Source organism: Lagopus leucura, unplaced genomic scaffold, assembly GCF_019238085.1.
Source record: "Lagopus leucura isolate 7727_CA_CO unplaced genomic scaffold, USGS_WTPT01 Super-Scaffold_73, whole genome shotgun sequence".
Lineage (NCBI taxonomy): Eukaryota > Metazoa > Chordata > Aves > Galliformes > Phasianidae > Lagopus > Lagopus leucura.
Genome location: NW_024962252.1, coordinates 14,483,295 through 14,510,732, shown reverse-complemented (window position 1 = coordinate 14,510,732; position 27,438 = coordinate 14,483,295). Strand labels below are relative to the sequence as shown.

At 35.0% G+C, this 27,438-nt stretch overlaps 1 protein-coding gene across 1 annotated transcript in view; it reads left to right on the top strand.

Annotated features, from left to right (window-relative positions):
- CSMD1 (CUB and Sushi multiple domains 1) overlaps window positions 1-27,438 on the top strand; it is a 990,707-nt gene that overhangs the window by 795,288 nt on the left and 167,981 nt on the right. The window contains exons 22-24 of the mRNA XM_042877582.1: window positions 14,703-14,872; window positions 20,915-21,071; window positions 26,515-26,706. Of these exons, the coding sequence (XP_042733516.1) occupies window positions 14,703-14,872; window positions 20,915-21,071; window positions 26,515-26,706 (519 nt within the window). The remainder of the gene's footprint in view (window positions 1-14,702; window positions 14,873-20,914; window positions 21,072-26,514; window positions 26,707-27,438) is intronic.

The window sequence follows — 27,438 nt, the reverse complement described above, 5'->3', positions numbered from 1 at the left end:
CTATACCAACTGGACCTACTAGTCTCCTGCCTATTTCTGAGAGGAATTTTTCCTCTCAGAAAAAATCCCATTCCGCATTTGTTGTTTTTTTTTTTTTTAAAGAAAGGTAATGGAGCCATTCATAAAGAAATCTTATTTCCTGTAAGAGCTTCAAGTAACAATGACAGCTTCTCCATCTGATATACTAGTAGCTGATATCTGCTGGTGATACTCTTCAATCTCTTTTCACACAAGAATATTGTTTCCATTCTTTCTGCATACAGAAGATGCATGTAGAAGAGCTATCTTGTGGTTTTAACTAGTGATTGTGACAAAACTCCCACAGAAATCCTACACTGAGAACTTTCTGCGCTACTGACAGTATAAAGGACACAGATGGTCTTTGGAAAGAAAAAAATTGGCTGATTACTTTTATGCAACTGTTCTTCAATATACTTTTGTTAAAAGTACATTCACAGTGTTGTCTTCCACACCACTCCTCAAAATTTAGTGGAATCAACAGGATGGTGAGATTGAGGGGAACTGAGAGAGAGAAACACTGTTTCATTGTAACTTTATTGTGATAAAAAGAATAGAATAAGGACTTCATTCCTGTGTAAGGACTTCATTCCTGTGTGTACTGTCATGGTAAAGTTATTCTCCTAGCAATCCTGGTACAGGACTATCAGGAAAATACAAGTGTACAGTGGCTTGAAGAGGAAATGTCACTGAACTAATCCATAACCTTAGGTACTGACCAAAATCTGGTTTTGTACTGAAACAGCTTGTCACCTATATGTTTGTCAGTATTACCACCTGGCACATAGCTGTAATAAGTGTGCTTGTCTGTGTGTTGTATGATTCATTTTCCAAATTTACTTCTGAATAATTTAATTACCATATAAAATCACTTTTTGTCTTTGTAAGTAGGCTTTTTATGTTTTTTAGGTAAAAAAAGCTACTGGAATAGAGACAAGCTTCTTCTGATTATCTTTTGTCTAGTTGAGATTTAGAAAGAGAAAACAATAATCTTGCTTTCCTCCTTCATTAACATCTTATCCTGCATTATTATTCGTTGCTTTATTGTTATGATTGCTTCAATTAGTATTCCAGTGTTTTTAGAAATACATGTATATTTTTCAAAAATGTTCATTTGATTAGTAATTGTGGTTAAGAATTGTTGTTGATACTGCATCCACATATATAATTTATTCCTATTTTATCACTTGCTTTGATGTAGTTGAAAATGTAAATATACATTTATACTAATTTTGTGTGAACAAAATTGCCTAAATTACTCTTCCAGTAATAGCTCAATTTTTCTCTACCTATAATTATGCAATTCTATTACAGTTTCACTGTTATTTCACAGTTGACTACTTTTTCATGAGGACAAAACCTGCTTTTACTGAATTGGTTTCCCTAGATTACAGATCCAAGAGCAGTGCCTGTAGGCAGTTATGCAGTTTTACGTATCTCCAGAGCTTAAGAATTTAATAAATATTGGGGTCCAGAAAAGAAGTGGAACAGCTGTCGATTCTAAAGCTAAAATCTACCTAAAGGAGACTGATGAAATTGCATTTCTGGCTTCTCTTCCTGTCTTCACTAAATTTTTAAACATGAAATTTTAAGTACCTATAGTCAGAAGGAACAGTAACCACACCATTTATCTGGAAAATCTGTTATAAAGGCAGATCCCCTATATCCCATATTTAAAAAAATATAAATAAATAATCTATTCATTTAATTATATATTTTTACATTTCTGTTTGCTTTAAGTCAAATTAGTTAGGAGCTTTCTACCACTCTGTATTGTAAAGTTGTGCTGTTGTTAAAAAAGGAAGTCCTAAATTAAAAGAAACATTTCTATAAATTATTTTTTTATATATATTTGAAAATTTGAAAATTAACCCTTCAGTGAACCAGCAAGACTAGCAATAGATCTAGAATGCAGAAAATATTCCCTATTCTATTCTGCAACTCTCCCCTCATCTCCCTCTACAAAATACATTTTTCCAGCTCAGTGCCATAGTTCACAGATTTCACTGTCATGCTACAGTGAAGAACTCTGTCCTTGGCCTTATGAATTTCCCATTTCCTTCTACACACTTAGAAAGCTTTATCAGAGTTGTGAGAAGTAAAATGATTTTATATATATATATTTGGATACTAATGGCAGGTATCTTCTCTGTTTTGACAAAAGGATAAGATACAAGCAAAAGCAGAAATGTGACATATAATGAGTAATCAGTGAATATATATACATTTGAAGAGATAGGTGGTTGGCAAGTAGGTGCAGTTTTGAATGCATATATCTGATATACATATAGATTATCACCTAAATATGTTTTGAAATGTGACCCTATTTCACCATTTACAATGATCCACTGATGGGTAAGAGTGTGCCTTTTAGTTCTAGCACGGCTAAAATTCTGAAAGAGGTTAAACATTTCAGCCTTGCCTACCCACTTGCCAAAGATGACATGGTCACTAATTATTGAAGGAAATGTGTGGAAAACTAATTGGCAAGACCTTTACAGTGAAAGGTAGAGTGCCCAAGTGTAGAAAATTTCTTACTTTATAATTCAAGCTCTGAGTGGCACAATACACAAAATGTATGTTTACTAGATCACCGTATTTATTTTTTTTTGCTATAAGACAAGTTTAGATAAAAAATGGTAAATTTATTTTGTTCCATCATACTCAGTAACATTAATTGCAAAATTGAAACAGTAGAAATTAAGAAAATATGATTATTTGATTGTATTTACTAATAGTTTTCTTTTTCCTGTTTAATACCTTGGCTAATGTCTGTGGCCTTTACCCTCTCTACTCAGCATTCTGGCAAAAATGCTATCCTCCTTACTTGAAGAAAGTTGGTTTTGCCTGTTCATAAATGTAAGAGATTATTCTGTTAACTTCTGTGTCTCAAAGCTTGCTGGGGACACAGATAGACTTGTTCAAGTCCTGAGCAAGGATTGTGAAATCCTTTGTCTGAAGGACACAGATGAATAAGTCCAGGCAAGCCCTGGGTAAAGGTTGGCTGCTCAAGGCCGGCCACGCTGCTGCTCCCCATCCCCCTGCTGCATCTGCCTGGTACCTTCAAACACCGTGCAACGGGACCGCTGCTGGATCCCGCTGGTGACTATCCTCGCTTTACGCAACTCCTGCTTCTTTTCCATCTTTTCTATCGCCCTCCTTCCCTTCCCCGTCTCCCTGATTAGGTTTTAGTAATAAACTGGATGCAACAACATATGAACCGTTGTTTCTTAATCTCACACCGGGTATACAGATATTACAAGAACCTCATCTCCCTCCTATAAATTGGAGCGAGACATTTTTAATGGTGTAGTCGGCAGGATACCCGCTGTGAGAGTGTTGTCCTTCCAGATATAGTTTGAAACTTTTTTTTCTGTGTGCACCTCCTGGAGTTGCAAGGAGCGATAGTTTTGAAAATTTAGACATGAGTCCTTCTCCAGGAAGACCGCTCCATATTCTGAAACTTTACCTTTTATGTGTGTACCTCTCGGGGACGTATTTTGACTATTTGCATTTTGATTAATACGTGTGTGCCTCCTCGGGAAGACTTCTCTGGTTATTTGGTGACTGAAGTGCGAAACTTGAAGTGATATTTTGTGACTTAAACGTGTGTTCCTCTCCAAGAAGTTTTATTTACTGTATTGAAACCTAGAAAGTGTTGCTTTAGCTTCACATTTTTTGTGCTCCCGTCAACAAAAGGGAGGAGTGATTGGAGCATTTGCATTTGTTTAGAGGTGGTGTATCTCCCTGGGAGGAGCGGTAAGGAGTAAATGAGCTTTTGAACACGTGTACCTCCTCCTCCCTAGTATAGAACTTTCATTGTATTAAGAAATGAGTAACAGTATTGCCAGTATGAAAAGTGAAGACGTGTTATTTGACCTTTTAGAAAAGCATGGTGCTCGTCCCTCTTTGTCAGGGGTGGACTGGGCATGCCAAAATTGACATAATTTGCAGAGTGTTTCGGACCGCATTAGTGTCTTACAGAATGAGGCTCGTACACGAGCTGGAAAAGGAAAGTCGTTTATTTGTGCCGTACTCGGGGCAGCTTTAAAAGCTGCCGTGGAGTTCTTTAATGAAAAGCATTTGGCAGAACTCCAAACCATAGAAGCACTACAGGAGTTGGTTAGAGTTACACAAGAATTGGTAAAAACTCTGCAGAATCAAATAGTTAATCTCGAGGAACAACTAGAAAGAGAGAAACATAATTCGGCCTTGTTGCAGAGGGCTTTCAAGGAACTGTTAACACGTAAAGATACTATCGATACTGTCACCCATAGTTTGCCTCAAGAAAAAACTTTTCCTCAGGAGGAACTACAAGAAATAAAGGAAAGACTAGACAAATTAGAAACCCCAATAGCCCCATTGCGTCCCTTGATAAAAACAGAATATACCTTCGATAACAGTGAGGATCTAGATCCTCAAATGAATGTTAAGGAAATTCTGTTCTCGGCCACCGAACTAGAAAAACTCAAAAAGGACTTCAGCCGCTCTCCAAGGGAATCAGAAACAGAATATGTATGGAGGGTGTCTCACTGGTGGCGACCAGATTCGGTTAACAGAAAAGGAAGCAGAAGGTTACTGGGGACCAGGAGTATTTTTAACAACTGGTAACAATCGTGCTCCCTGGTCATTAACGCAATGGGCTGCCTATTGGGCAGGTGGTCTCAACCCTTTAGAATGGGGAGACCCTCTTGCCATTACTGGAACTACTGACCAATTAGTAGAGAGCGTTCAAAAGGCTGCTTGTCTCCAACTGATGTATGATAGAAAGCTGCAGCCGCATCATGAATTGCCCATGGTGATGCCCGTTGATCCTGAGAGAATGACCCCTTTAATTAGAGGGCTTCCGGAATCACTGAAACCCATAGGCATACAATTACAAGCAAGGATACAAGCTATGTCACAGGGAGAAAGAACCCGAGCAGTGTTAGAAGAAACTGTAATCCCCAACCATCTGCAGTCAGGATGCAAAGTATGGACGTGGAGGGAGGTAGCCCAAGAGTTAATTAACTATGGAAGAAAATATGGGCCGGTGGTTTCTTTTCCCAGTAAATCTGAGACAAGAGGTGTAAGGCTTGCAGCAGCCAGTCTTGCCCCAAGGCCACCTAGCCCAAAGCTCAGTGGGTCTGGAAGGGTCTCATTGCCAGTAAAAACCGGTAGGCGGAATATCTTTCATAAACGTAATGGACTTTGGACTCTGGGCTGGAAAAAGGGTATTCCACGAAATTTGATGGATGGATTGACAACAGATAGGTTAGAGAAATTAGTTAACTGGTGGCCAGAACAAAAGCTCCAGAATCTTGAGGAAAGCAAAACCCCAGGTCCTAGAGCCTCTCTCAGGGAACTTGAATGGCTATTCAAGCCATTAGAAAACTGATGTCTCTGCCCCTCCCAAGTGAGCGGGGTGGGGGCGGTGAAGGTTGGATGTATTAGAGAGCTCACAGCAAAGGGGAAACACATATCACCTGGGCCAGCCCGTGTTGATTGGCTCAGCTAACCTGAGGCTTGTTTCCCTAACCTTAACGGGATACCTTAACAAATATCTTACTAAATAAACACTTACTAAATATTTTTATTTCATACCGAAGTGGTGTTGTTCTTTTGTTACATTTTACATGGTACTTGCTTTTTTTCCATTAATATTTACAGTGAGTAAAATCCTCACTGTGGTATTGTTCACTGGCACTTACATTAATATCATTAATTTATCATGTTCAGTTGTTATAGTAAATAATACATGAATAATTAATGATAGAGTGCTAAAATAAATTGCTGACACTTAAGAAGTTGTTTCTTTTTAACGCTTTTGTTAGTATTCATTGCAAAGCCACCAAATGCAATTAAAAAACTTTGTCATTCTGTAATGTTGAGTTAATTTCCATGGAGACTGAAACATAAGTGGGAATCTTGTTAGCCTGAATAGTTTGAGAGATTTCTTTGAGACCCTTGAGATTCATCGTTTTCTTTAAATTTGGTGTAGTGTAAAATTTAAATCTGAAGTTCACTTTTGAGACATTGAACTAAGCTTAAGAATTACTATTCATTTTTAGCAGGTGTTTATGAAGAGAACACACTCATTAAAGTTATGTGGGGCCACTCATGAGGTGGAAATCTCTACTTACAGGTTTTAGGAGTCTGTATTAAACAGAATTTAATATCAGTTGGTGCACAGTGACCATTCTGAATCTATTTTCAAGATGAAGGAGTAGTTTGGATATGAGAGATAGTCACCTTAATATGTGACCCGGACATGAAATTTTAATTACCTATAGTCAGAAGGAACAAGAATTGTTTTCAACCTCTCTTTTGCCTTCTTTCTTCATTTTGAAGTTGTGGATACTGTTATTGTTTTTCCTCCTGATAAGATAAATAGTGTAGAGATGTTATCTGCATATTCCTTTATTAGATAGTGCTAGAAAGAGGGAGGCAGAAAACAAAAAACTAAAAAAATAAAAAGGACTACAGAAGTCCTTGCCTTGGATTCTGCCTATGATCCCCAAGTAATGTGATAGAATTTGTTCTGAGAAACCTGGGTAGTATCTTATGTCATCGATATATGGATTGAAAGCTTAGTATGCAGACATCAGAAAGAACTTTAGTGCTCTTTCGTCTTTCCTTTCTTACTCCATTATTCTTCATAATGGAATGGTACAAAAAATGTGGAGCAAGATTGTGCAAGAGTGCAACTGGAGCAACACTGCAGTGCAATGTTTCAGTAAGGTCTTTAGTAAGATTTTCTAACCTCACCACCATGATACTGGTGTTGCTTAAGGAACATAAGGAGAGACTTATTTGCAAACATTTTATTAGTGTGATCCATTGCTGATAACATCCTTTGATTTAAAATCTATCTTGGAGAAAAAAAAAAAGAAAGAAAAAAGAAAAAAGAAGAAAAGAAAGAAGTCATTTCTGAGCACCAGCTGGGAAGAGGAAGGATTTGTCTGTTGCCAGACAAATATTTCTCCAATAAGACTGGTGGCAACAATGATGATTACAGCAATGATAGCAAAGCCAACATCTTACTTTCTCTTAGCATGCTTCTATTTGTAAGCAGACCTGCTCAATCTTGTCATAGGCAGTCTGATGCTGTTAGCACTGAATAGGGCAGAGGGCAATAGTGTGTGTGATTCAGACTGATTGGTTAAGTTTATGTATGTCTATTATTGTGTAATATTTGCTGTGAAGTAAAAAAAAAAAAAAATGTTGACTCTATTCTGATATGAATTTAAAAGCTAGATCCACCAGGTTTGCTGCGAGGTAAACTTGGTGGTTTTTTGTAGGCTAAAACCCATGGGATAAAAAGTGAGAAGTAGGGGGAAAACAGTACAGTTTAATCATCCATGACAACACTTTTTGGGTGAAACCCAGTACAAGGGTGATTTGGAATTCACTAGTGCATGTTGAAAACAAGAGCACTTGTGATACTGGAGTGAAGACACTGATACAGCTTGGCAGTGTGCAAGCTCAGAGATGAAAAAGTGAAGAATTGGAGACAAAGCGTTACAAAGGTTAAGGCATTGTGCAACAGAGGTACTTTGCAAACTTCACAGACGCTTTGGTTTTATGTGGCGTTCATGTAAATAGGAAGCTTCATCTCCTTGCATTGCTCCTCAGTATCTGAAGGTGTGCTTGAGAGCAGTCATATTGTGTGTACATTACTAAAGCCATATGCATAGGCATGGGCTTTAGAGCCTCTTCAATCAGTCAATTAGTTTAATTACCAGTTGTCTGAGCTGAACTTGTTCTCATATTTTATGAGCTGCTGCATCATTTTGTAAAAACAACAAAGATATTCTGTACTCAATTGAAGAGCTTTGCAGCAGGGAAGCCCTTAAACTGACAACATACTACTTTTATTTGATCTCTGCATTGAAGATCTGTTTAAAATCCTGTCAAATCTTTTAGCAAAATGTACACAAAAGTAGTAAAGTAAACTTTTGCTTTAAACAAAGATATTGTTACATTTTTACATGAACTGTATTTCAAAGCCTTTCAAGAATATGGATTTATTTTTGCTTTATAGCCTCTGTGTTCATATTCAGGAAGTGTTTGATGATCTTCAAAAGATCTGCCTTCCACAGTTTCCTTTTATCCTGCTATAACTGAGACAATGAAAGGAGAAAAATAAAGTTATTTATGTAAATAGAATTTAAGTGACTTTTTAAAGCAAAAGAACAAAGAATGGAGTCAAGTGTCTGTTCCAGACCAATCTCTCTCCCTGCAAGGCAATGAAAGAGCAGTTTAATAAGGCAGCATTATTCCAGTCTGCTGCAGTCCTCAACAAGGTTATAACAGACTAATCAGAAACTAGTGAAAATAAAGCATATGTACTTCCTCCTCTGAAACTTCTTACCTGTGGATATAGGTCTTATACACTAGTATAGTATTATCCATGGATTTCAGAGGCAGATATTTTTTATTTCATGATAAATAATAAAATTAACTTTGAAAAAGACTCAAGGTTCTAAAGTTGTAATAAGGAATTAGGTTTAACTACTTTTATCTGCTTGTCACATTTTGAAACATAAACTCAATGTCATACAACTTTTTTTTTCTTAGAAAAAAAATTAAATGGCCTTTCCATTTAGATGCTGCAGTTTGGTAAACTTTCAGGGTTTGCCAGATTTTAAGAGTCTAAATTAGAGCCATAAATCTAACTGACAAATGCAGAGCAAATTTAGTTTTAGTTTATGCTAGTTTAGTTAAGCTTGTTACAAGCCACATAGATGACATGAACTTTTGAAGCTACTACAAACAAATCTATGTTTGAAACTTCATTTTTTAGATAATTTATTTGTCCTTTAGAAACAAAAAGCACAAACCTCTCTCCCACTATGAGCACATTTTTCATAAATTAGTTAAATGGAATTAGTATTCATTACAATTCAATTGCAACGCAATTTAACTGCACAAATAAGAGTGTATTCTTAAAGAATCATTATCCCAAGCTCTTCATCCTCAGCTAAGAATGCACACAATTCACTGAAAACATCAGAAAGGCGTCTTCTGTTCTTAAAATACAGATGCTTAAAATCTAATGTTTAATAATGGAAATAATCATACATATTTCTTGAAATGTCTTAATTGTTTTATAATTTTCATTCAAATTTGAGAACTGTATTAGCTGGGATACTTAATGTGAGTTAACACGTTAGTTATCTCACATGAGAGAATGTGATTGTTCAGTGCTATTGCAGTGTTTAGAATCTAATTCCTTTACAGTTTAAATAATGTTTCATATTTAAGTCATCCTAGCTTTTTATTTCTAACCTATTTCCAAGAAATCAGGCTCCTTTAATACCAGAACAACCTCTTAATTTTATGTATTTTGGTAGAGCAATATCAGGTACTATTTTATGTTTCTTCTACCAGAACTTACACTTCTTTCTCTCTCAGCCTCAAAAAAATACTGTCTATGAGTTATGACAATTGTCCTGTGTCTTTCCTAAAACAGAGAAGTTTTCCCATTCTTCTGAGTGGCAGCTTCTTTTCATTTTTTCTGACGCCTAAAGAATTAGTAGGCTTTTGCTTTCTTGACATAAAATTCCCAACTAGTTTTTGTCTAATTTTGCTCAAGACAGGCTTTTGTACATACTCTTGGATTACTGGGTTGTGGGCTTTTTTTTTTTTTTTTTTTTTTTTTTGACAAAGAATGTATTTAAAATATATATTTAACCTAAAATGTACATCAATTTACTTAAAGTGATAAATGAATCTTTTCTTTTTAAATACTTAGGTGACAACCATGTTGATAGGAAAAAAAATTGTAAATTTCAATTTATTTTGCATCTTGCAAAAACAGAAATATAGTTGGAGGGAATCTGAAAAGTGTCATACATACTAGTGATGTGAGTGACAAATGAAGTTCTGTGTAGCCAAATAAAGGCATCTTTACGGATTACTTAATAAGATTTGTCTGTTGAACTGAAGGAAGTTTTATATTTTTCATCCACTGAGAATGGACGAGTTGTATCTCCTACTTACTCAAAAATTTCATAGTTTGATCTTTGATTTTTTAATTATAGCTGAGACCTCCTAGCAGAATGATCATGACAACGTGGCTAAAATCTGTCTTTTCTTTTTGCATAAAGAACTAAAGATTTTTCAGAGGTGGTAAAAATGGAGGTGAACATGAATATTCAAGTGTAGTAGTTTGGTTGTCAAGAGTCATGAGCCATTTCAGAATCTTATTTTCCAACTGCTTAAAGCAAGAATTTCCCTGAAGAAGTGTTCTTCCTCTCCTACTTAATGTCCTATCCATTATGCTAAATAAGTTAGCCAACAATTGCTCAGTTTGTGACTAACTGATTTTCTAATACATTTATCAGAGGCATGAGTTGCATGCTTAAAATTCCTAGGGAAGAGAAATAAATTGACTTTAGGTGGCACGTATTTTGGCTGTATGTGTTAATTACTGGATGAAAAAGCTTTAACAGTACTATTTACTGTCAGTATTTTAGAGTAAATAACATGGCATTTCTTGTACCACTCAGTAAAATTCTGGTGCATAAAAAAGGGAAGATACACATAAGGTTTTCCTGTTGACGAACCTACATGCTGCATATTGTTGTTCATGGTTGCTGTTCTAAATTTCTAAACTCTCGCACATTTCTATACTGCAGTGTGAAGGAAAGGTTATACAAATGCTCAGCTGTCCTTATAGCATAAGATGCTTAGTGTATCTGAGCACTGATCATGAATGAAAGTTGTTTTAGGGACTGGGGCAATAGATCTGTGAAGTTCCAGACAAAGACCAAAAGCTCCAAAGTGCTGGAGAGAAATGAATCTTCCTTGGATTCAGCTAACATTTATCTGAAAATAAACTGATAAATAAATAAATAAATCCCTTTAACCTCCTCAAGGCAAAGAAATTGGGTGATTCAGTTAAAATGACCTTCTTTGATATCCTAACATTAGTGAAAAGTGACAAGAAAACCTTAACCAGAACTGTCTTATCTTTTGGATAATTTTCCAAATCAGAGAGGGAAATTAAAAAAGGGCTTGCTTTGCTTTGTAAATCCTTATGGAGGCTGAGTTGGTGATTTATTGGCAGATGAGATGTGTTGAAAAGCTTGACTGGAACAACTTTTTGGCATGATTAAGAAGGAAATGGCAGGTTATAATATCTGCAAGTTATCTGAGAAAGGGTAATATGCACCTATAAGAGAATACTCTTGGATAGGACAGGTTGTAGGTGCATGAGTGCTGACTTGATTTAGAAGAATTTTGCACTGTAACTGAATTTCAGTAAATAACTACTTGATTGCAACAGAAAACAGCATATCTGCTTATTGCAGAAAGTAATGTACTTTAGAAGGGTGGTAATATTACATTAGTTAATGTAATATGTTTATATTCTGATCTTTATTATTGCTGACTTATATAGCACTATCATTACTCACAGATACAAATTGTCATAGTATAAAAATTTGAAGCATATATTTATCAGAATAGGAAATTTGGCCATGTCCAGATTCAGGAAGTTTAATTGTGCAATTTTTCTGTTACTGCATGTGCCTTATGGTTAACAGTGGTTAACATCCAGTCATTGAAGCAAAACGCATGATGCTATGTGAACATCATGTAAGAAAAACACAGTATTTTTATTTTCTGCTTCAGCATTTTACTTTTATATTTTATTTATTTGCTGGAGGAAGGTAATGGTAAAACCAGTGCAGCTGCAATGGAGAATAAATACCCTGTCAATTATCTTTAACAGTGTGAATTGCAGCTTGGAAAGCCAATGCTATCCTGTCCTGCATGAAAAGAATGAAAAGAAAGGTGGCCAGCAGGTCAAGGGAGGTAATGGTCCCTCTCTATTCTGCCCTTGTGCTGCCCCATCTGGATTACTGCATCCAGGTCCGGGGCTCCCAGCACAAGAAAGATGTGGAGCTTTTGGAGAGGGTCCAGAGGAGGACCACAAAGATGGTCAAAGATGGGCTGGAGCTTCTCTATTGCAAAGACAGTCTGAGGGAGTTGGGCTTGTTTAAACTGAAGAAGAGAAGGCTCCAGGGAGACCACATAATTGACACCTTCCAATATGTAAAGGGAGATTATAAACAGGAGGGAATCCAACCTTTTACACAGCTAGTTAGTGGTAGAAGAAGGGGGGATGGTTTTAAACCAAAGGAGGAAATATTTACATTAGATACCAGGGTAGTTTTTCGGAGAGAAGGTAGTGAGATACTGGAACAGGTTGCCCAGAGAACAACCTGTAGTGTATCCCATTTTGGAAGTAAGTGTTCAAGGCCAGGTTGAATGGACCCTAGTACTTGGTCTAGTGGTTGGCAATCCTGACTGCAACAGGGAGGGCTGGATCCTAATGATCGGTGAGGTGCCTTCCAATTCAAGTCATTCTGTGATTTGCTTAGGCAAACATTTGTTTGCGTGAGGATTGCTTAGAGTATTGGTTCTGTGAGCACAAGACATGGAGTAGTAAGGGTCTAAATTTGTCTGGCATTCTTTTTGGCACTGCTTTGAATTACATGCTATAAACTTAATTATTTCCACCTACTCCCTCAAAATCAAATGGAAAAATAGCTATATATGCACATATACACACAAAAAATGTATGTATTTATAAATCCATATGTAATACGGGTCTCATATTTGACACATCTTTTACCAAAGAAATGCATATTATGTATAAGTGTATATACAATGAAATAGTTCATTTTTCAGTCTTCCAGTGTTTTTTGCAATTTCCAAACAATGTAAAGTCACTATAGACTTGCATGCCACTTTCCCTTACAAAGGAACAGTTCAACTATGCAGAAAGTGATTTCTAACTTATCTCTTAAATCAAGAATCCTGAGCCAATTTACAGTAGATTTCCTCCTTCACCTTGCATAAAGAGAGGCCAAACATAAAGGAAAAATACTCCAAGACTGTGGCTTTTTCCTTTCTTTACTGCTTTCTACTTTTCTTCCAACTTTTCATGTATTCCTCACAGAATCACAGAATGGCCCAGGCTGCAAGGAACCTCAAGGATCATGAATCTCCAACCCCCCTGCCACAGCCAAGGCAGCTAAGGCCACCAACCTCCTCATTTAATACTAGACCAGGCTGCCCAGGGCCCCATCCAATCTGGCCTTGAACACCTCCAGGGATGGGGCATCCACAACCTCTCTGGGCAGCCTGTTCCAGCACCTCACCACTCTCTCTGTAAAGAACTTCCCTCTGACATCCAACTGAATCTTCCCTTCCTCAACTTAAAACCACTGCCCCTTGTCCTGCTGTTATCTACCCTATCATTCTTCACGATCTCCTCCTTCTTCTTTTTCCTTCTTTGGTTTTATTGAAGAGAGGAAGTACAGAATAATTCACTAGCTTCAGCCTCTTCAAAAGTGAAAAGCACATAACTTTGATCATGTGTATCAAGGCCTCTGAAATTCAAATCCAAGATTTTTAGATATTTGATATGTAAATATGAAATGTGCATCATTCACTGAATATGTTTAAAATAATTTATTTATTTTAAGGTATATCTTTCTTGTGTATCTTCAAACTGTATTTTCAGAATGATTCTTTACACATATAACGGATAAACTATACTCATGTTCACACAAAATTGTAACCCCACACTTCCTTAAATGAATATCATAATGTCCTATAAGCCTTAAGACTCTTTTTAAAATATCCAGGAAAAATAAAGAAAGAGACAATTTTAAACAATCACCTCTTCTTCTCTAAAAATATCTGTTGGTATACATTAATGTCTTTTTAATTATTTATGTCAAACTCTCAATAAGGTCTGAATAATGAGTATGTGAAAACCTGGATTCAATACAGCATATTTTATCCTTAGACGGGAAAAAATGAGGCAGAAATAATAAAATTTCCTTTGAAGTTGTACATTCATATCAGTATTTTACCTTAACTGAATGTTTTATAAGGTGCTTTTAGGCCATTTTTAATCACTTTGAATATTTGTTTGAACAATGTATTGCTCTTCTTTTTTATTTCTTTGGATGTTTTTGTTTCTGTGATGAAATGTAAACTGCAGACATGGAATAGTGTTTATTTAGAACTCAACCTGAGCCAATAGGCTGAAACACATCATTCTTCCTCTACTCTACTCTTTTCTTTACTGTGTAGTAGTAATTAAAATTCTACTCCTGAAAGTGTCTCTAAGTTCATGCTACGGGTGGCTGTGAAAAGGACTCTCCCAATATTTACCTAAAAAAGAAGGGAGCTGTTTGGTGCTGACTAATATGAATAATCATTGATTTATTTTGTTGTTTTTTTTTGTTGTTGTTGTTGTTTCATATCTAGTGGAAATAGTATTTGAATGCTTTTGATTTATTGCCAGACTACTTTATCTCAGCAAATTATTATCTGTTTTTTTCTAGTGCTTATTTCAACAGAATAATTTTATGGAATTTTTATGGACTCCAGCTAGGCTGAATTACAGATCAGCCTAATGTGAGGACCAAGGGATAATTAGACGCTAGATAAAAGCCCTTAAGTGTACATTAACCTAGTGAAGTTCTGGGGATAGCATCTTAGGTAGGATTTTTAGGTGTTTGTCCTGTAGGTGAAATCCAACAGAAATGTCTTTTTCCTAGGTATCCATAGCAAGTTAGTTATCGTATAGGCTAAATATTTCTAAAAATTGCCTATATTATCTTGAAATGGATAATTCACTTTTTTTGTTTGTTTGTTTGTATGTCTGTTTTCTTTAGCTGAATGTGGAGCAACTGTCTCTGGAAATGAAGGAACATTGTTGTCTCCAAATTTTCCATCTAACTATGACAACAACCACGAATGTATCTATAAAATTGAAACTGAGGCTGGAAAAGGGATCCATCTTAGAGCAAGGAGCTTTCAGCTGCATGAGGGAGACATGGTTAAGGTAAAAAGAAAATCATCTCACTTTCTTCTGTGCTCAATGTTCACATTATATGAATGACTCAATACTAACCATTTTGTTCTTTTTGTTTGTTTGTTTGTTTTTTCCCCACTAAATTTAAATTCTATCTGAATATAGGGAATATTAAATGTTCAATTGTATTTCTGGAAATATTATTTACACAGTATATAAATCTGAATAGAAAACCTAAAATGCATACTTAAATTTTGAAAGCTAAAGTGAGCTAAAGTGTGTTATTTTCAATGCGTGGTGATATTTGTAAATGTATTTCTGGGATTGCTTTGAAGAAAGATGGTTTTTAATTGTAGATAGAATATTATTTGTCTTGTGCATAATAGGCAATTTTGGAAAAATTATTTAATTTGCTCATTTGGATAGAAAGAAGCTAGTCAGTGTATGTTATTGTAATTGTTCTAGGTACATGTATTTCTCTAGGTGTCCTTTCTTGAGCAGGGAGTTGGACTAGATCACCTGATTCTCCAGTACTGTAATATTGACTAAAACTGTAATGACAGAAGGTAGCTTACTTTCTTTTACTCTTACTTTGTAGGTAATGTTTGAAACACATCCTAAATAACTTCAAATTTTGAAAATGTACTTTTCTCCCATTTATTAATAATCTTTTTAATTTAAATAATGGCTGCCATATTCTTTTATATAATGAAAATCATGATATTCATCTGGAATGTTGAACATATACTAAAATTACTTTCTCAAGTTCATGTCTCTAATTTTTCTGATTTAATTGATACTCAAATTACTCAATGCTGTCAATTCAGTCAGTAACAACTGGGGATATCAGGATATCACAGCAACTCATTTAGCATGTTATTTCTAACCTGATCTTAGTATTTTCATTTGTACTTTCCACAAATATTTTGAGATAACTGTATGATAAAGCAAATTTTTCTTGCTATGCTTTTATCTATTATTCCATCTCCATATGTAAATGCATGACAAATTAATGCATTTCCTGTATTGTCCCTTTAAGTACCTTCTTTACTAATACAGATACATATATATGTTTTTTATATACTTGTGTTTTTTTTTAAGTACAGACTGGATTAAACTATGAAATAGGCAAATCTTTAAAAAACTCAAACAGTATTCAAATATAATAGTTAAAATAACAGTGCTTTCTCCATCTTTACTCAAAAGTCACTGATAATAAAGGCCTCTATGCTTGTGTGGCTGTGCTGAATGTAGTGCTGCAGGATCTTTTCTTATGGCTTTTCTTTTAGACCAAAGAGAACTGAGTAGGTAGGTAAGAATGTAGTCTATGTTGTTCTTTGCTCCCACATTCCTTGATTTGGCACTGTAGATCCCATAAAGCTCTGAATAGATGCAGCAGACACAGAAGAGCTTACTTAATTGACCACTGAGCAGCTTGGATACTGTACTTAAGTTTCTCAGAAGCTTTACACATACCTAGTTTATAAATAATTTAGTAGACTGCCTGAACAACAACAGAATCTTAGAAAACTCTAAGCTAACAATGAACTAACTCATTTATCCTTCAGAACTCTTCATGAGTAATGACAAGAATACTTAGAGTTACTCTCTGGGGATGTAAGAAAGTAGATTTAATAGTGAGAAAGCTGTTGTGGGCAATCTGTCACATACTTTCTTCTTTCATAAATGCGTAAGCACATTACTTCTGAGGAAGCAAAGCAAGTAAAGAGTAAAGGCAAAATTGTTGCTATGTCTGAACTGCAAGGCCTGTTTTGTATTTCTGAGGCAACTGGCATAGCACAACTGCTATTCACACAAATAAACTCTCTCACCATAGCCTCTTTATAACCTGCATTTTTAGAAATAATGTCTATTCCCTCTTGATCTATGAAAGCAGTAGTATCTTAATTAGTTATTACCTGGAAGACTTCCAATTGGAGCAGGCCAATATCTTAACTGAAAATGTGGTGAAGATTAAACTGAGCATACAGTTGACTGTTAATATTTGAGATTTTGTCCTTTTTTTTTAATTTATATTGGTGACAGCCTGGCTAGGGTATTTTAGAGTTCAGATTTTGTATACATTTCTATGCAGCTTCTTATTTATTCTATGACATAAGAATAAGAAATAATTATCCTATTGAAGATCTCTTTCTAGGCTGAAATGTTCTTTGTAGTCTTGCAGTGCATCATGAGATTATATTCATTGCTTGATTGTCACTAAGGAGAGATGCTTTGTGGCGATTTAAAATCTGCCAGCTGAAAGCAGAGAATAATGTAACAGCCTAGCATAGCATGTCAGCAAGAATTTTGTTTTCCAGATCAGTACCAGTTATCTTATAGAACTAGGAGTTACCTTGGTAAGTTGACTGAAATGTCCACCTGTCTCAGTATTCTTTCTCTAATGAAGATAATGGGAGATATTATTTAGGTAAAATAAACTACTAGCCTGGTTGCTTATCTGTGCTCCATTCCCTTATGTTCCCATGGTGTCCCCAGCTGTTGCATAAAGTAAGATTACATTTTGCTGTCTATTGTTATCTTCATCATCTGTTATGGACATGTCTTTGAACTCAGGCAGACATTTTAATCACTTGATATTGTGTACTCTTCTGCAACAATAAACTCTGAAATTTCACTTAGTACTATGTAAAGAAGTGTGTGCATCTCCTTCGTACAGGAGAGATGTGGTCCTCCTGGAGCGCATCCAAAAGAGGACCACAAAAATGTTCTCAGGTATGGAGCACCTCCCCTGCAAGGACAGGCTGAGAGAGCGGTGGCTGTTCAGCCTGGGAAGAGAAGGCTCTGAGGAGACTTGATAGCAGCCTTTCAGTATCTATAAGAAAGAAGCTGGGAGGCTCTTTAACAGTTTTGATAGGACAAAGGGAAATGATTTCAAAGCAACATAGAGCAGAGTGGACAAATGGAAGCAGTTTTTTATAATAAGAGTGGTCAAAGTGGTAAAGCAAAATTTAGAAAGCATTACATTCTGTTAGCAGATGCACGTACATTAGCACCATTACTGTGAGATTTCTCTTCACAAATAACAGTAGCACGATCCTCTTTCTTGTGTGTTTTCACCCTAGCAGCTGCAAGCACTTCTCTCTCAGTTCCTCGCAAATGTTTAGGAGAAACAAAGCTTCCCTAAATGTCCTGGATACATTTATCTTAGTGCACTAAACAATGCCGTGATCATTCTCTACTGTCCCCAAGGCCAAGTTCCACAGTCTGAATGCATCCATAAAATTAAACTCTTATGAAACAAGGTGGCTCACGTAAACTTCCTCTTGGAAATAGTCCCTGGCCTCTACATCTCTTCTGTACCCTCAGAAAAGATTTGTGAGTCAGTCGGTCTGCTTTAACTGTTTGTTGAATAAATATTGTGTGGATAATCGAGTTCTGGCTGTACTCTGGCACTCTTTACTTGCTTTTAAAACATAAAACTAGCTTGAATTGCATGTGTTTATCTGGGTTTTCTGTTGGCACAAGTAAGAATTCTTTTAGAATTTAGTCACCTGAATATTGAGGTTAAGTAGTACAGAGGGAATAAAAAATAATTTGCAAAGAATTTCTGACATCAGTAAGATTGCATGCATGAGAAGGGCTAAAGATGAGTGATTTCAAGGAGAATATACTGCAAAGTTAATGACTGTAAGTCATGGGTAAAGCTTTCTATAAATGTAGTGAAGTTTGAACTTGATTTAGGGAGATAAACATCAGAGCTCAAGTAAAGAAAGTTTATAATTAAATAATATTTAGATCAGCTGATTATTTTAAAGCTTACCCTCACTTACTCACTGATGCCTGAGCTTCCTGGTCTGTCTATTTTAGCAATCTCTTGAAATACTTAATTCTTTAAACTGATTTTTTAACAGTAGAATCTCTGTCTCAGTGCAAATTTTTTCAAGGCAACTGTAACACTAGAATATAATTCCATGTTTTTCAGCTCTTTGGCCAAATATCTTCCTTCTTGCTTCATGACAGAGGAAAAAAGAGTATTTGGTAATTGGAGTATGTTAATTATATTTGAAATTGGTTATCCTACATGAGTAAGGCATATGCACTACAATAATAATGTAAAAGTGTGTTAATATATTCCTGGTTCCAGAGGCAATCGCGCATGTCAGATCTCCTTCAAATACCAGAGCACAGGGGTTGCACACAAGATGCCTGCTGGAAGAAATCCTTGTCCAAGGCAAAACCATGACCAAGAATTGTTTAGGTGAATGTTGGCTGGGTTGGAGTAAACCTTTTCCTGGGGCAATTCAAATAAATTATTATGAAATTAATTATTTGTGTAGATGGTTGAGGTTTGATCCCTATATGTTTTGACCATTGGTGTCACTTACTAGACTAGAAATGTACATGATGTCTACAGTGTTAACAGCAGCCACTTTCATTTCACTCCTTATATCTTATTTTTATTTCATAAAGTGGCATTTTCATTTGTATCTTGATTCATCTTGATAGAGATTATGATTTAACTTGCTGATCATCAGATAGCAAGAGTATCTGCAAAGTCAGTAGCATAGAATATCATTAGAGCAGGACGTCTAAGGACAATCATAGTTATTAACTTATTTTTCTTTTAAAGATGAATAAAAGTCCCATTTATATTAGCACTTACTTTTAGAGAGTACTTACTATTAATGCCAATTTAAAGTCCACCTTTTCATTCAAACTAATAAATGAATCTCTGAAACCAAGTAAAATATATCTGTGTTTTCTGAATATATAATGAAAATGGCATTCAAGAATCTTGGAGTGAATGTGTTCGGCTTTTTTTTATATAGTAGATTTTCAGCTCTGATAAAGCATAATCAGGCAGTGAAAGAGTTCTATAATTCTGGCCCTGGACAAGAGTAGCAGTTTGGAGGCATTATTTTGATACTACTAGCACAGTATGAACAGCAATGGCTTATCTACGTGACCTATTATAGGACAATTTTTGCCTTAGTTAAAAGACAAAATGTTGTTCTATGAATGAATAGTGCAATGTATTATTGTACACAATCTTTAAGGGAAAGTTCTTATTTATATATATTTATGAAACAAAAAATTTGATTTTATCTTCAAAAATCTTTGTGTGTGTTACTTTTGATAATTGTTAACAGCAGCACATATTACCAATGTGTTACTTTGAAAACATTCACTTATTGATGATACGATGGTATTTTCCTGGGGAAGTAGCTCTGCTTCTGAATATTGGTAATCGTCTATAAATGTTGTTGCAATGGTCCATCCTTTTGTTCATACATGGAACAGGACATTCAAATAAGGAAATGTTGTCTGTAACTCAGATGCAGGAATTTAGGTTGTTAAATCAGTCACCACCTTATTCTGGCTGGAATGAGGATAAATCCTCGTTATACCACAAGGTCTGAGAATGAAGATATGAAGACCTAGAGCTTGAGATCTTTGTTGCAGCTTTTGCATCAGATTTATTCGATTTCTTAAGGAAGTTGGCACTGGGGGTGAATTGTCTTTCTCTTCAGATTAAAAACCAGAGAATCATGTTCATTACTTTTGTAAAAATGTCCACATGATGAAGTGTGAAACACACTTTATATTTGCCTATTTTTTAATGAAAAAATACAGGTGATTTTTATTTTTTTTATAATTCAAGAAGAATTTATATTTTTAAATCTGGGTTGTTTTTTGCTTGTTTTTGTTTTTGTTTTTTAGACAAAAACCAAACGGAACCAAAACCAACCCAACAAAAACAACAGAGGACTATTGGGACACATTGATATATGTGATATATTGACTTAAATACCTCATTTCTGCTTTTTGATATCAGAGGGGAAAGAACAGAAATTATACTTCTATTAGCGTTTCTAAGTGATCATGAAAAAAATCTGAAGTCATGAAACCTTAGAACATCTTGAAGGGTGACATAATACTTTCTATTTTACTGAATGTTATAACCAAGAAGTCGAATTTTTAGAGTGGTATATACCTCCACAAGAAGTTTGCGATGCATAGCTAACTTTGAAGTGTATAAAGTTTTTCAGATATGCAGATTCACAAATTCCAATGTCCAGTTTCATCCTATTATTTTGTTTCTTCAAGGTCTATGATGGAAAAGATAGTTCTTCTCGTTCTCTGGGAGCCTTCACCAAGAATGAAATGATGGGAGTCATTCTTAATAGCACCTCTAACCACCTGTGGATAGAATTTAATACCAATGGGTCTGATACTGACCAAGGATTTCAGCTCACTTATACAAGTAAGTAGCTAACAAAGGTGGTCTGATTGATACATATATTTGTACATATGCAAAGTGCACTTACTCCACAGTTTGAATGTAATTAATAACTAGCTTGTTTCCAATACATAGAAACATAAACTTTGCTGAGATTCCACTGAATCTCTAAGTACCCTTTACCTTTGATTTATTGTCTTTTGCATCATAAGCTGCTTGTGAATCCTTCAGAATGAACTATCTTACTTCAAATTGTCTTGTAATATTAAGAGGAGGTATGTCACAGAAATGGAATCATAGCTCTTTACATAAAACCTGGTGACTTCCCTTTGGATTAGTCAGTCATGCAATAAACAGAAATCATTCAGTTTCCCTTGTATTTTTCTGCTCTGCCTGATAAATATTATCATGCTACTCTTATTTATTTATTTATTTATTTGTTTATGTCAGAACTGAGAAGGAAAAAGTTACTTCAGCTATGAAATGTCTCAAATTGATGAATCTCTTGAAAAGCATAAACAGTTTTTTACAGTCTTTAAATGGTGATGCTAACAAAATTCTATACCCAATGAAAGATTTTTCTTTTTTTTTTTTAAATTTTTTTTTTTTTTTAAACAAATACCTCATTTATATTGTATGTGCTCATTTTGCAGAAATTCATATTGCAATATTTACCTATATTTACTTATAATGAGATTTATTCCTATCTGTTCTAATATGAGAGGGTCCCATTTGTAAATACAGTGTAGTTTCTTAATTTTCACATGTATTTTCAGGAAGCCAAATTCAAGACAATGCCTTTGTGAGATAGTGAATATCTAACTGGGTGATTATATTGACTAGAAAGACAATTTAATGTTATTTCCTACCACTGTAGTGCAGAGTGTTACACCATTTATATACTAATAAAGCATAAGACTTAATATTTTGAGATGCTTTAAAAATTGGCTACAGTGCTGACTCCCATTCTTTGGGGAATCCAGTCCATGCATTACTTTGAAGATTACTATACAAGAAATCATACAAGAAATCATTATTAGATGGGTTTGTTTTTTTTTTGTTGTTATTTTTTTTTTTTTTTTTGCTTTTTTTGGTGAAGCTCCAATGCAGTTACTAAACAAAGGCATTCATGTTTGGTAAATACATCAAGTGCAAAATCATAATTATCTCTTTGGATTAATCAAGTTGTAGTTCACAGCTGGAAGTACAGTTTCCCTGAGAGATTATTCTGCAGTTTATTCAGTCATTTATCAGATTGAAAGGTGCCAGATACTTTAAAGAAAGATAAAAATACTCAAAGCAAGATAAAAGATAAAGGGCTATTTAAATATGATCTCACTGGAGGATATAAGAAATATATGTTCTGGGGTCAATTAAAATGAATAATTAATATTGTTTATAAAGAACTCAAAAGAGTGCTAAAAAAGTCATGGTGTAATAAATCCAGCGTTAAATCGGTTCTGATTATTGCCTGGTTGCACAGTTTTCACTGCCTGTAAGAGCATATCAATTGCCTATAATTTTTTTTTGTCTTTGTAGTGCTTTTCCTCCTATTAATGCTATCTAAAGGCAGATTAGTGTAGCTATGAAGTTTGAATTTTGAAACAACTGCAACATGTTATTAAAAAGACTTACAGAAAGTTACTTGTGCAGAACTACTACAGTAATCTTTAAATATTTTTAACCTGGTGAATCCTGTGAATGATACTGAGTTTACAAAAGCTAATGATCCAAAAGAACTAAAGTGAGCTTAAAGAAACTTTCATTTCTGTTTCCAGAATATCAGTACTGAAATAATAAAGCCATTCTAGAAACTCAGAATCTGAGTAGTTTGTGTGAATTGTATAAATTAGAGTATAAGATCTTAAGAAGAATATTATGAAAGATTCAAGTTCTAGTTGGAATGTGCAGTGTAGGAGATTGCTTCACGCTAACAACAATAGTGAATGGAAACTAGAAATTATAGTGGGTTTTTGTTTTGTTTTGTTTTGTATTTTTTAATGTGTAATGACAAGATAGTTTCAAGGAAATGAATTTATAGTGGACAGAGAAACTTTTTTGCTGTAATGGGTAATGAAGCAATCTGTAATCTTATGTATTTTAAGAGCTGTGAAATACCTTGTTTGTCTGAGGACTAAAGTTATAATAAGTGTATTTAAGGAAATTCCAATTCTTTGAATATGAGCAGTCATTTTAGTCTTAGGAAGGAAACCAAAGTTGTACTAATTTTTTTATTATTTCTTAGTCCTTTTAAGCAGAGTTTGCAGAGTTCTTTGCCTCATTCTTTGTGTGAAGGACTGGAAGAACTAAAAAGGACTTTTATATGGTCTTAGATCTCTTAATGTGGGCATTAATAGAAATCTGCATGAAAAAAAAGTAGAAGTTTATACATGTTTTAACCACAGCATTCTATTGTGACTATAAGTAATTTGAATGAAAAAAAAAAATTCCAGTACTTCTTTCGTAAGTCCGGATAGATACATTGGGAGATTTTTCACATATTCTGGTATAAAAGTAACTGTTCTGTGCTGTTAGGTAGCAGTATTTAACATTAAATTGACATGTAAGTTAAAGTGGCGTCTTATTGATGCCTCACAGTGATGCATGGTAAAAGCAAAATACAGCTGTCCAGTAGAAATACCAGGCTGCAACTTTAAGTAAGGAGTGACTCAGTCCAGTCTCTGTATAACAAGCAAGACAGTCTCCCTGCAGTGTTTAACTACTCCACTGTCACAGCTCTCACAAGAGGAATTTTAACACTGTGTTCACTCATCATGTGGTGAGCTTAACATAGGAAGCTTTTGTCAGATATGCTTCCTTACTACTGCTGTGTAATCCTCATTCAGTGAACATAGTCTTGTCTTTTCTTGGTTAGTGGAGAAAACAAATACAGCCCTTCCACACTTTATCATACATACTGTACATGTGTACTCTGAGCTCTTTATACTGCTGACTACTCTGCGCTCTGTATGGAGTTTTACAGTTCACAGAATACTCAGCACTATACTTCTGCATCACTTTTAGCTCCTATGAAGATAACTTGTAGAGCAATTTCACTTGCATCACATACAGTTGTATGCAATTTCTGTTGATAGTTGCTGTGTTGTTGGTTATCATTTAAAGACATTTCTGTCTTATGTACATGTCCAAAATTCCTAGCAAATAATTAAAACAGTAAGACAACCTTTTTATCTCAAAACTCCTGTTCAAAACCTTGCCCATCATTGCTTCCTTTCTTCAGTAAAACACTTTTTTTTTTTTTTTTCCTGTTTTCCCACAAAGTTGAAGAGAAAAGGTCCTTTCTCTTCCTAGTATTGGCTAGAGCTCCTAAAATTAATTTATTTTAACTGTGCCAGAAGATGTTTATTTCTATGATACTATTCATCCAATCTATTCAGGAGTACCTCTGAGCTGTGATGTATAAAAAAACATTACCCCTGCGTTGAACTGCTCTTTTGACTTTCTGCAGTCCTGGAGGGTTTTACCAAGGTCTGTGTGTTGGCAGTAGCCTTTCTGAGATCATAGGGAGTTATCCAAACGTCTCCTTTCTAAGGAGCAACTTATCTATCTCTCTATGGCAATTTCATGGTTCCCCAGTCCTGTGCAGGATATAATAGAAGCAGAATATCTCTTAAATAAGGCTTGGAGTTCACTGTACCGAGTCTGTGGAAGGATCCTGGAATACATACAGTTATGATCTTTAGGAATGTGCTTAGCTGCATTGGACCGCTCAGCAGTACGTTTTACCTCATAGCAGATTCCTGCATATTAAAGAAATGTGCAGAATTGGTTCCAGACTTCAATATAAAAGTCTGAAAACCATTCAGAAATTTGACATGTAATCTGTACTTAGATTTTAACTTTGTAAAGGCCCTTCACTTCTCTGTTTCAGAAAATGTAGTGTGGATTAAAAATGAAGTGTTATGTCAGTTCCTGAACACTTGTCTTTTGCTTGTATCCTCCTTTTTCTTATGTTGTGAAATTAGATGTTTCCCTGCAATTCTGTTCTAAGATAAAAATGACAGCTGGAAAACAAAAATCAGTATGGATTCCTCTTCGCAAAATAGCATTCTCAGTATACACTCAGATCTTGACTAAATGTCACTGTCCATCAGTTTTGGATTCATGACTATTTCTCTCACTAAATGCAGAACTCTGGGAGAATGTAATTTCTGCGAAAGAGTGTGCAAAATTCAGGCCCGTAAACTATGTTCAACTCCACAGGACTTGCATTCTATCTAGTTTCTCTAAGGGAAAACAGGTTAAGAATTGTGCCTTCCTTTTTTTTGTTGTTGTTCTTTTGTTTTTTGTGGGGTTTTTTTTTGTTTGTTTGTTTTTTGTAATGATTTTTAGTGCTTTATTTGCATTTATTATACTCTACATCTAACAAGTATACTTTGTATTTTTACAGTACTTTTTCATTTCATCCTAAGACAGTCTTTGCAGATTAAGAAGTGATATTTAAAGAATTATGTATTGATATTGTTTTTTATCATGAGGATGTTTGATACTTTCCTTATTAGTAAAGGACCTGATGTGGGGAATGAACCACAACAACAAACTGAAGGGAAAATCAGTTGCCTTATTCAGAACTCCATAATAAGTTATAACAGAAACTGTTTAGAAAAATACAGACCACAAAAAAGAAATCATTTAGAATCAGACAGTATTAGAATCTGTCAGTAGTTGAGAAAGATGAGTTTGGAACTACTCTTTATAAAAAGCTTCAAAAACTGAATGTCAGTTCAGAGCATCTTTACATCTTGTCACTACTATGCAGAAAAAAAAACACAATAGAAGAAATATATAAATATTTCTTATGTATAATCTTATGTAGATGCCCAAAGTAAAACTGTTCATGCTAATAAGGACAGAGGAAACTTTTCCTTTCTCATGTTAGCAGCTCAAAATGGGGACTGCTTGTCAGAAACAAGTCGAATATTACTTATTCATTTGCAGCAGAGAAGAAGCTAAAGCTGTGCTATCTTGACACTAGAATGAATAAATCAATCGTTGCATTTGCTTCCTACATTTCCACTATGGTCTGCTGGTATTGCTGTAGAGGTTAGATAAAGAAGTAAAGTTCTCACTCTGTGTCAAGAAAAGAATTGAGACTGCCTCCTTTTCTCTGAATAAAAAAAAAAAAAAAAAAGATTGCAATAATAGAAGTGATATAAAATAATTTCTTACTGATCTCTTTTGGGATTGTACAAATAATAATTTTCTTCAGTGGAAAAATGTCATAATCAATAGCATGAATAATTCTTGGTGTCTCAGTTTCTACTTTCTCCAAATTACGTGTAATTTATCTTTGGTTGCTCTGGATTTATGTAATCTACCTGAATCATGGGAGAATAATTTGAATTAAGACTAGAAAGCAATTCACTGGCATTGTATTTTATTTGATATTTTATATTTGTGTTCTTTTTTTTCTTTTCTTCTTTTCCTTTCCCACTTCTGTTTGCAGGTTTTGACCTCGTCAAGTGTGAAGATCCTGGCATACCAAATTATGGCTACAAGATCCGAGATGAAGGACATTTCATAGACACTGTCATTTTATACAGCTGTAACCCTGGCTATACAATGCACGGCAGCAGCATTATGACTTGTTTAAGTGGAGATAGGAGAGTATGGGACAAACCTCTACCTACTTGCATAGGTAATATGATTTCTTGTAGTGAAAGACCTCCCTGTTGTTTCATGGAAAAAAAAAATAATAAAAAAATCTTTCTATACTTTGTATGATAATGACATAAATACTTTAAATTTCAAGTAACGATTTACCATGGATAACCAAATATAACTTTTCTGGTTCTTTAACAGATTGCTATATAGCTGTGGCAGAAAACTTGGGCAACACTTCTGTCAGTAGGCCAGGTTTTAAAGTTTTTAAAGTTTTTATGATGAGGCTGTGCAGTGCTGAACCAAGTCTCTAAAACTGTTTTGTTATAACCACCACAAATGTTAAGGAAGTACTGGGTGAGAAAACATCTGAACAATCTGAACTCTGGTATTGCTATTGCCCATTAGTTCCTTTGTTAGGTAGTTTTTCTCCTCCAGTTCAGGTTTCCAGTCTAGAATTACCAGTGACTTTCTGAGTTCAGGTTTTTAGATGGTGTTCCCATGAGTCCTCGAGAAACTCTTTCTTTTTGAATGCTTTCTAATGCTTACCTTTTGAATCTGACAGCTGGTACAGGTAAGCTACTGACTACTTCCAACAAACTCAGCTGACTTGCAGGATCCTTGCTCATTGTCCCTCTCCACCATCGTGTGCCATATTTTCTATTCCAGGATCTGCTTCCTTTTGAATATACTCACAGACCTGCAGTCTGAAAAACAGCAAGCTTTCTTTCCTTTCAGAATTTTAGCTTACCCAGAGGGTAACTGCTGG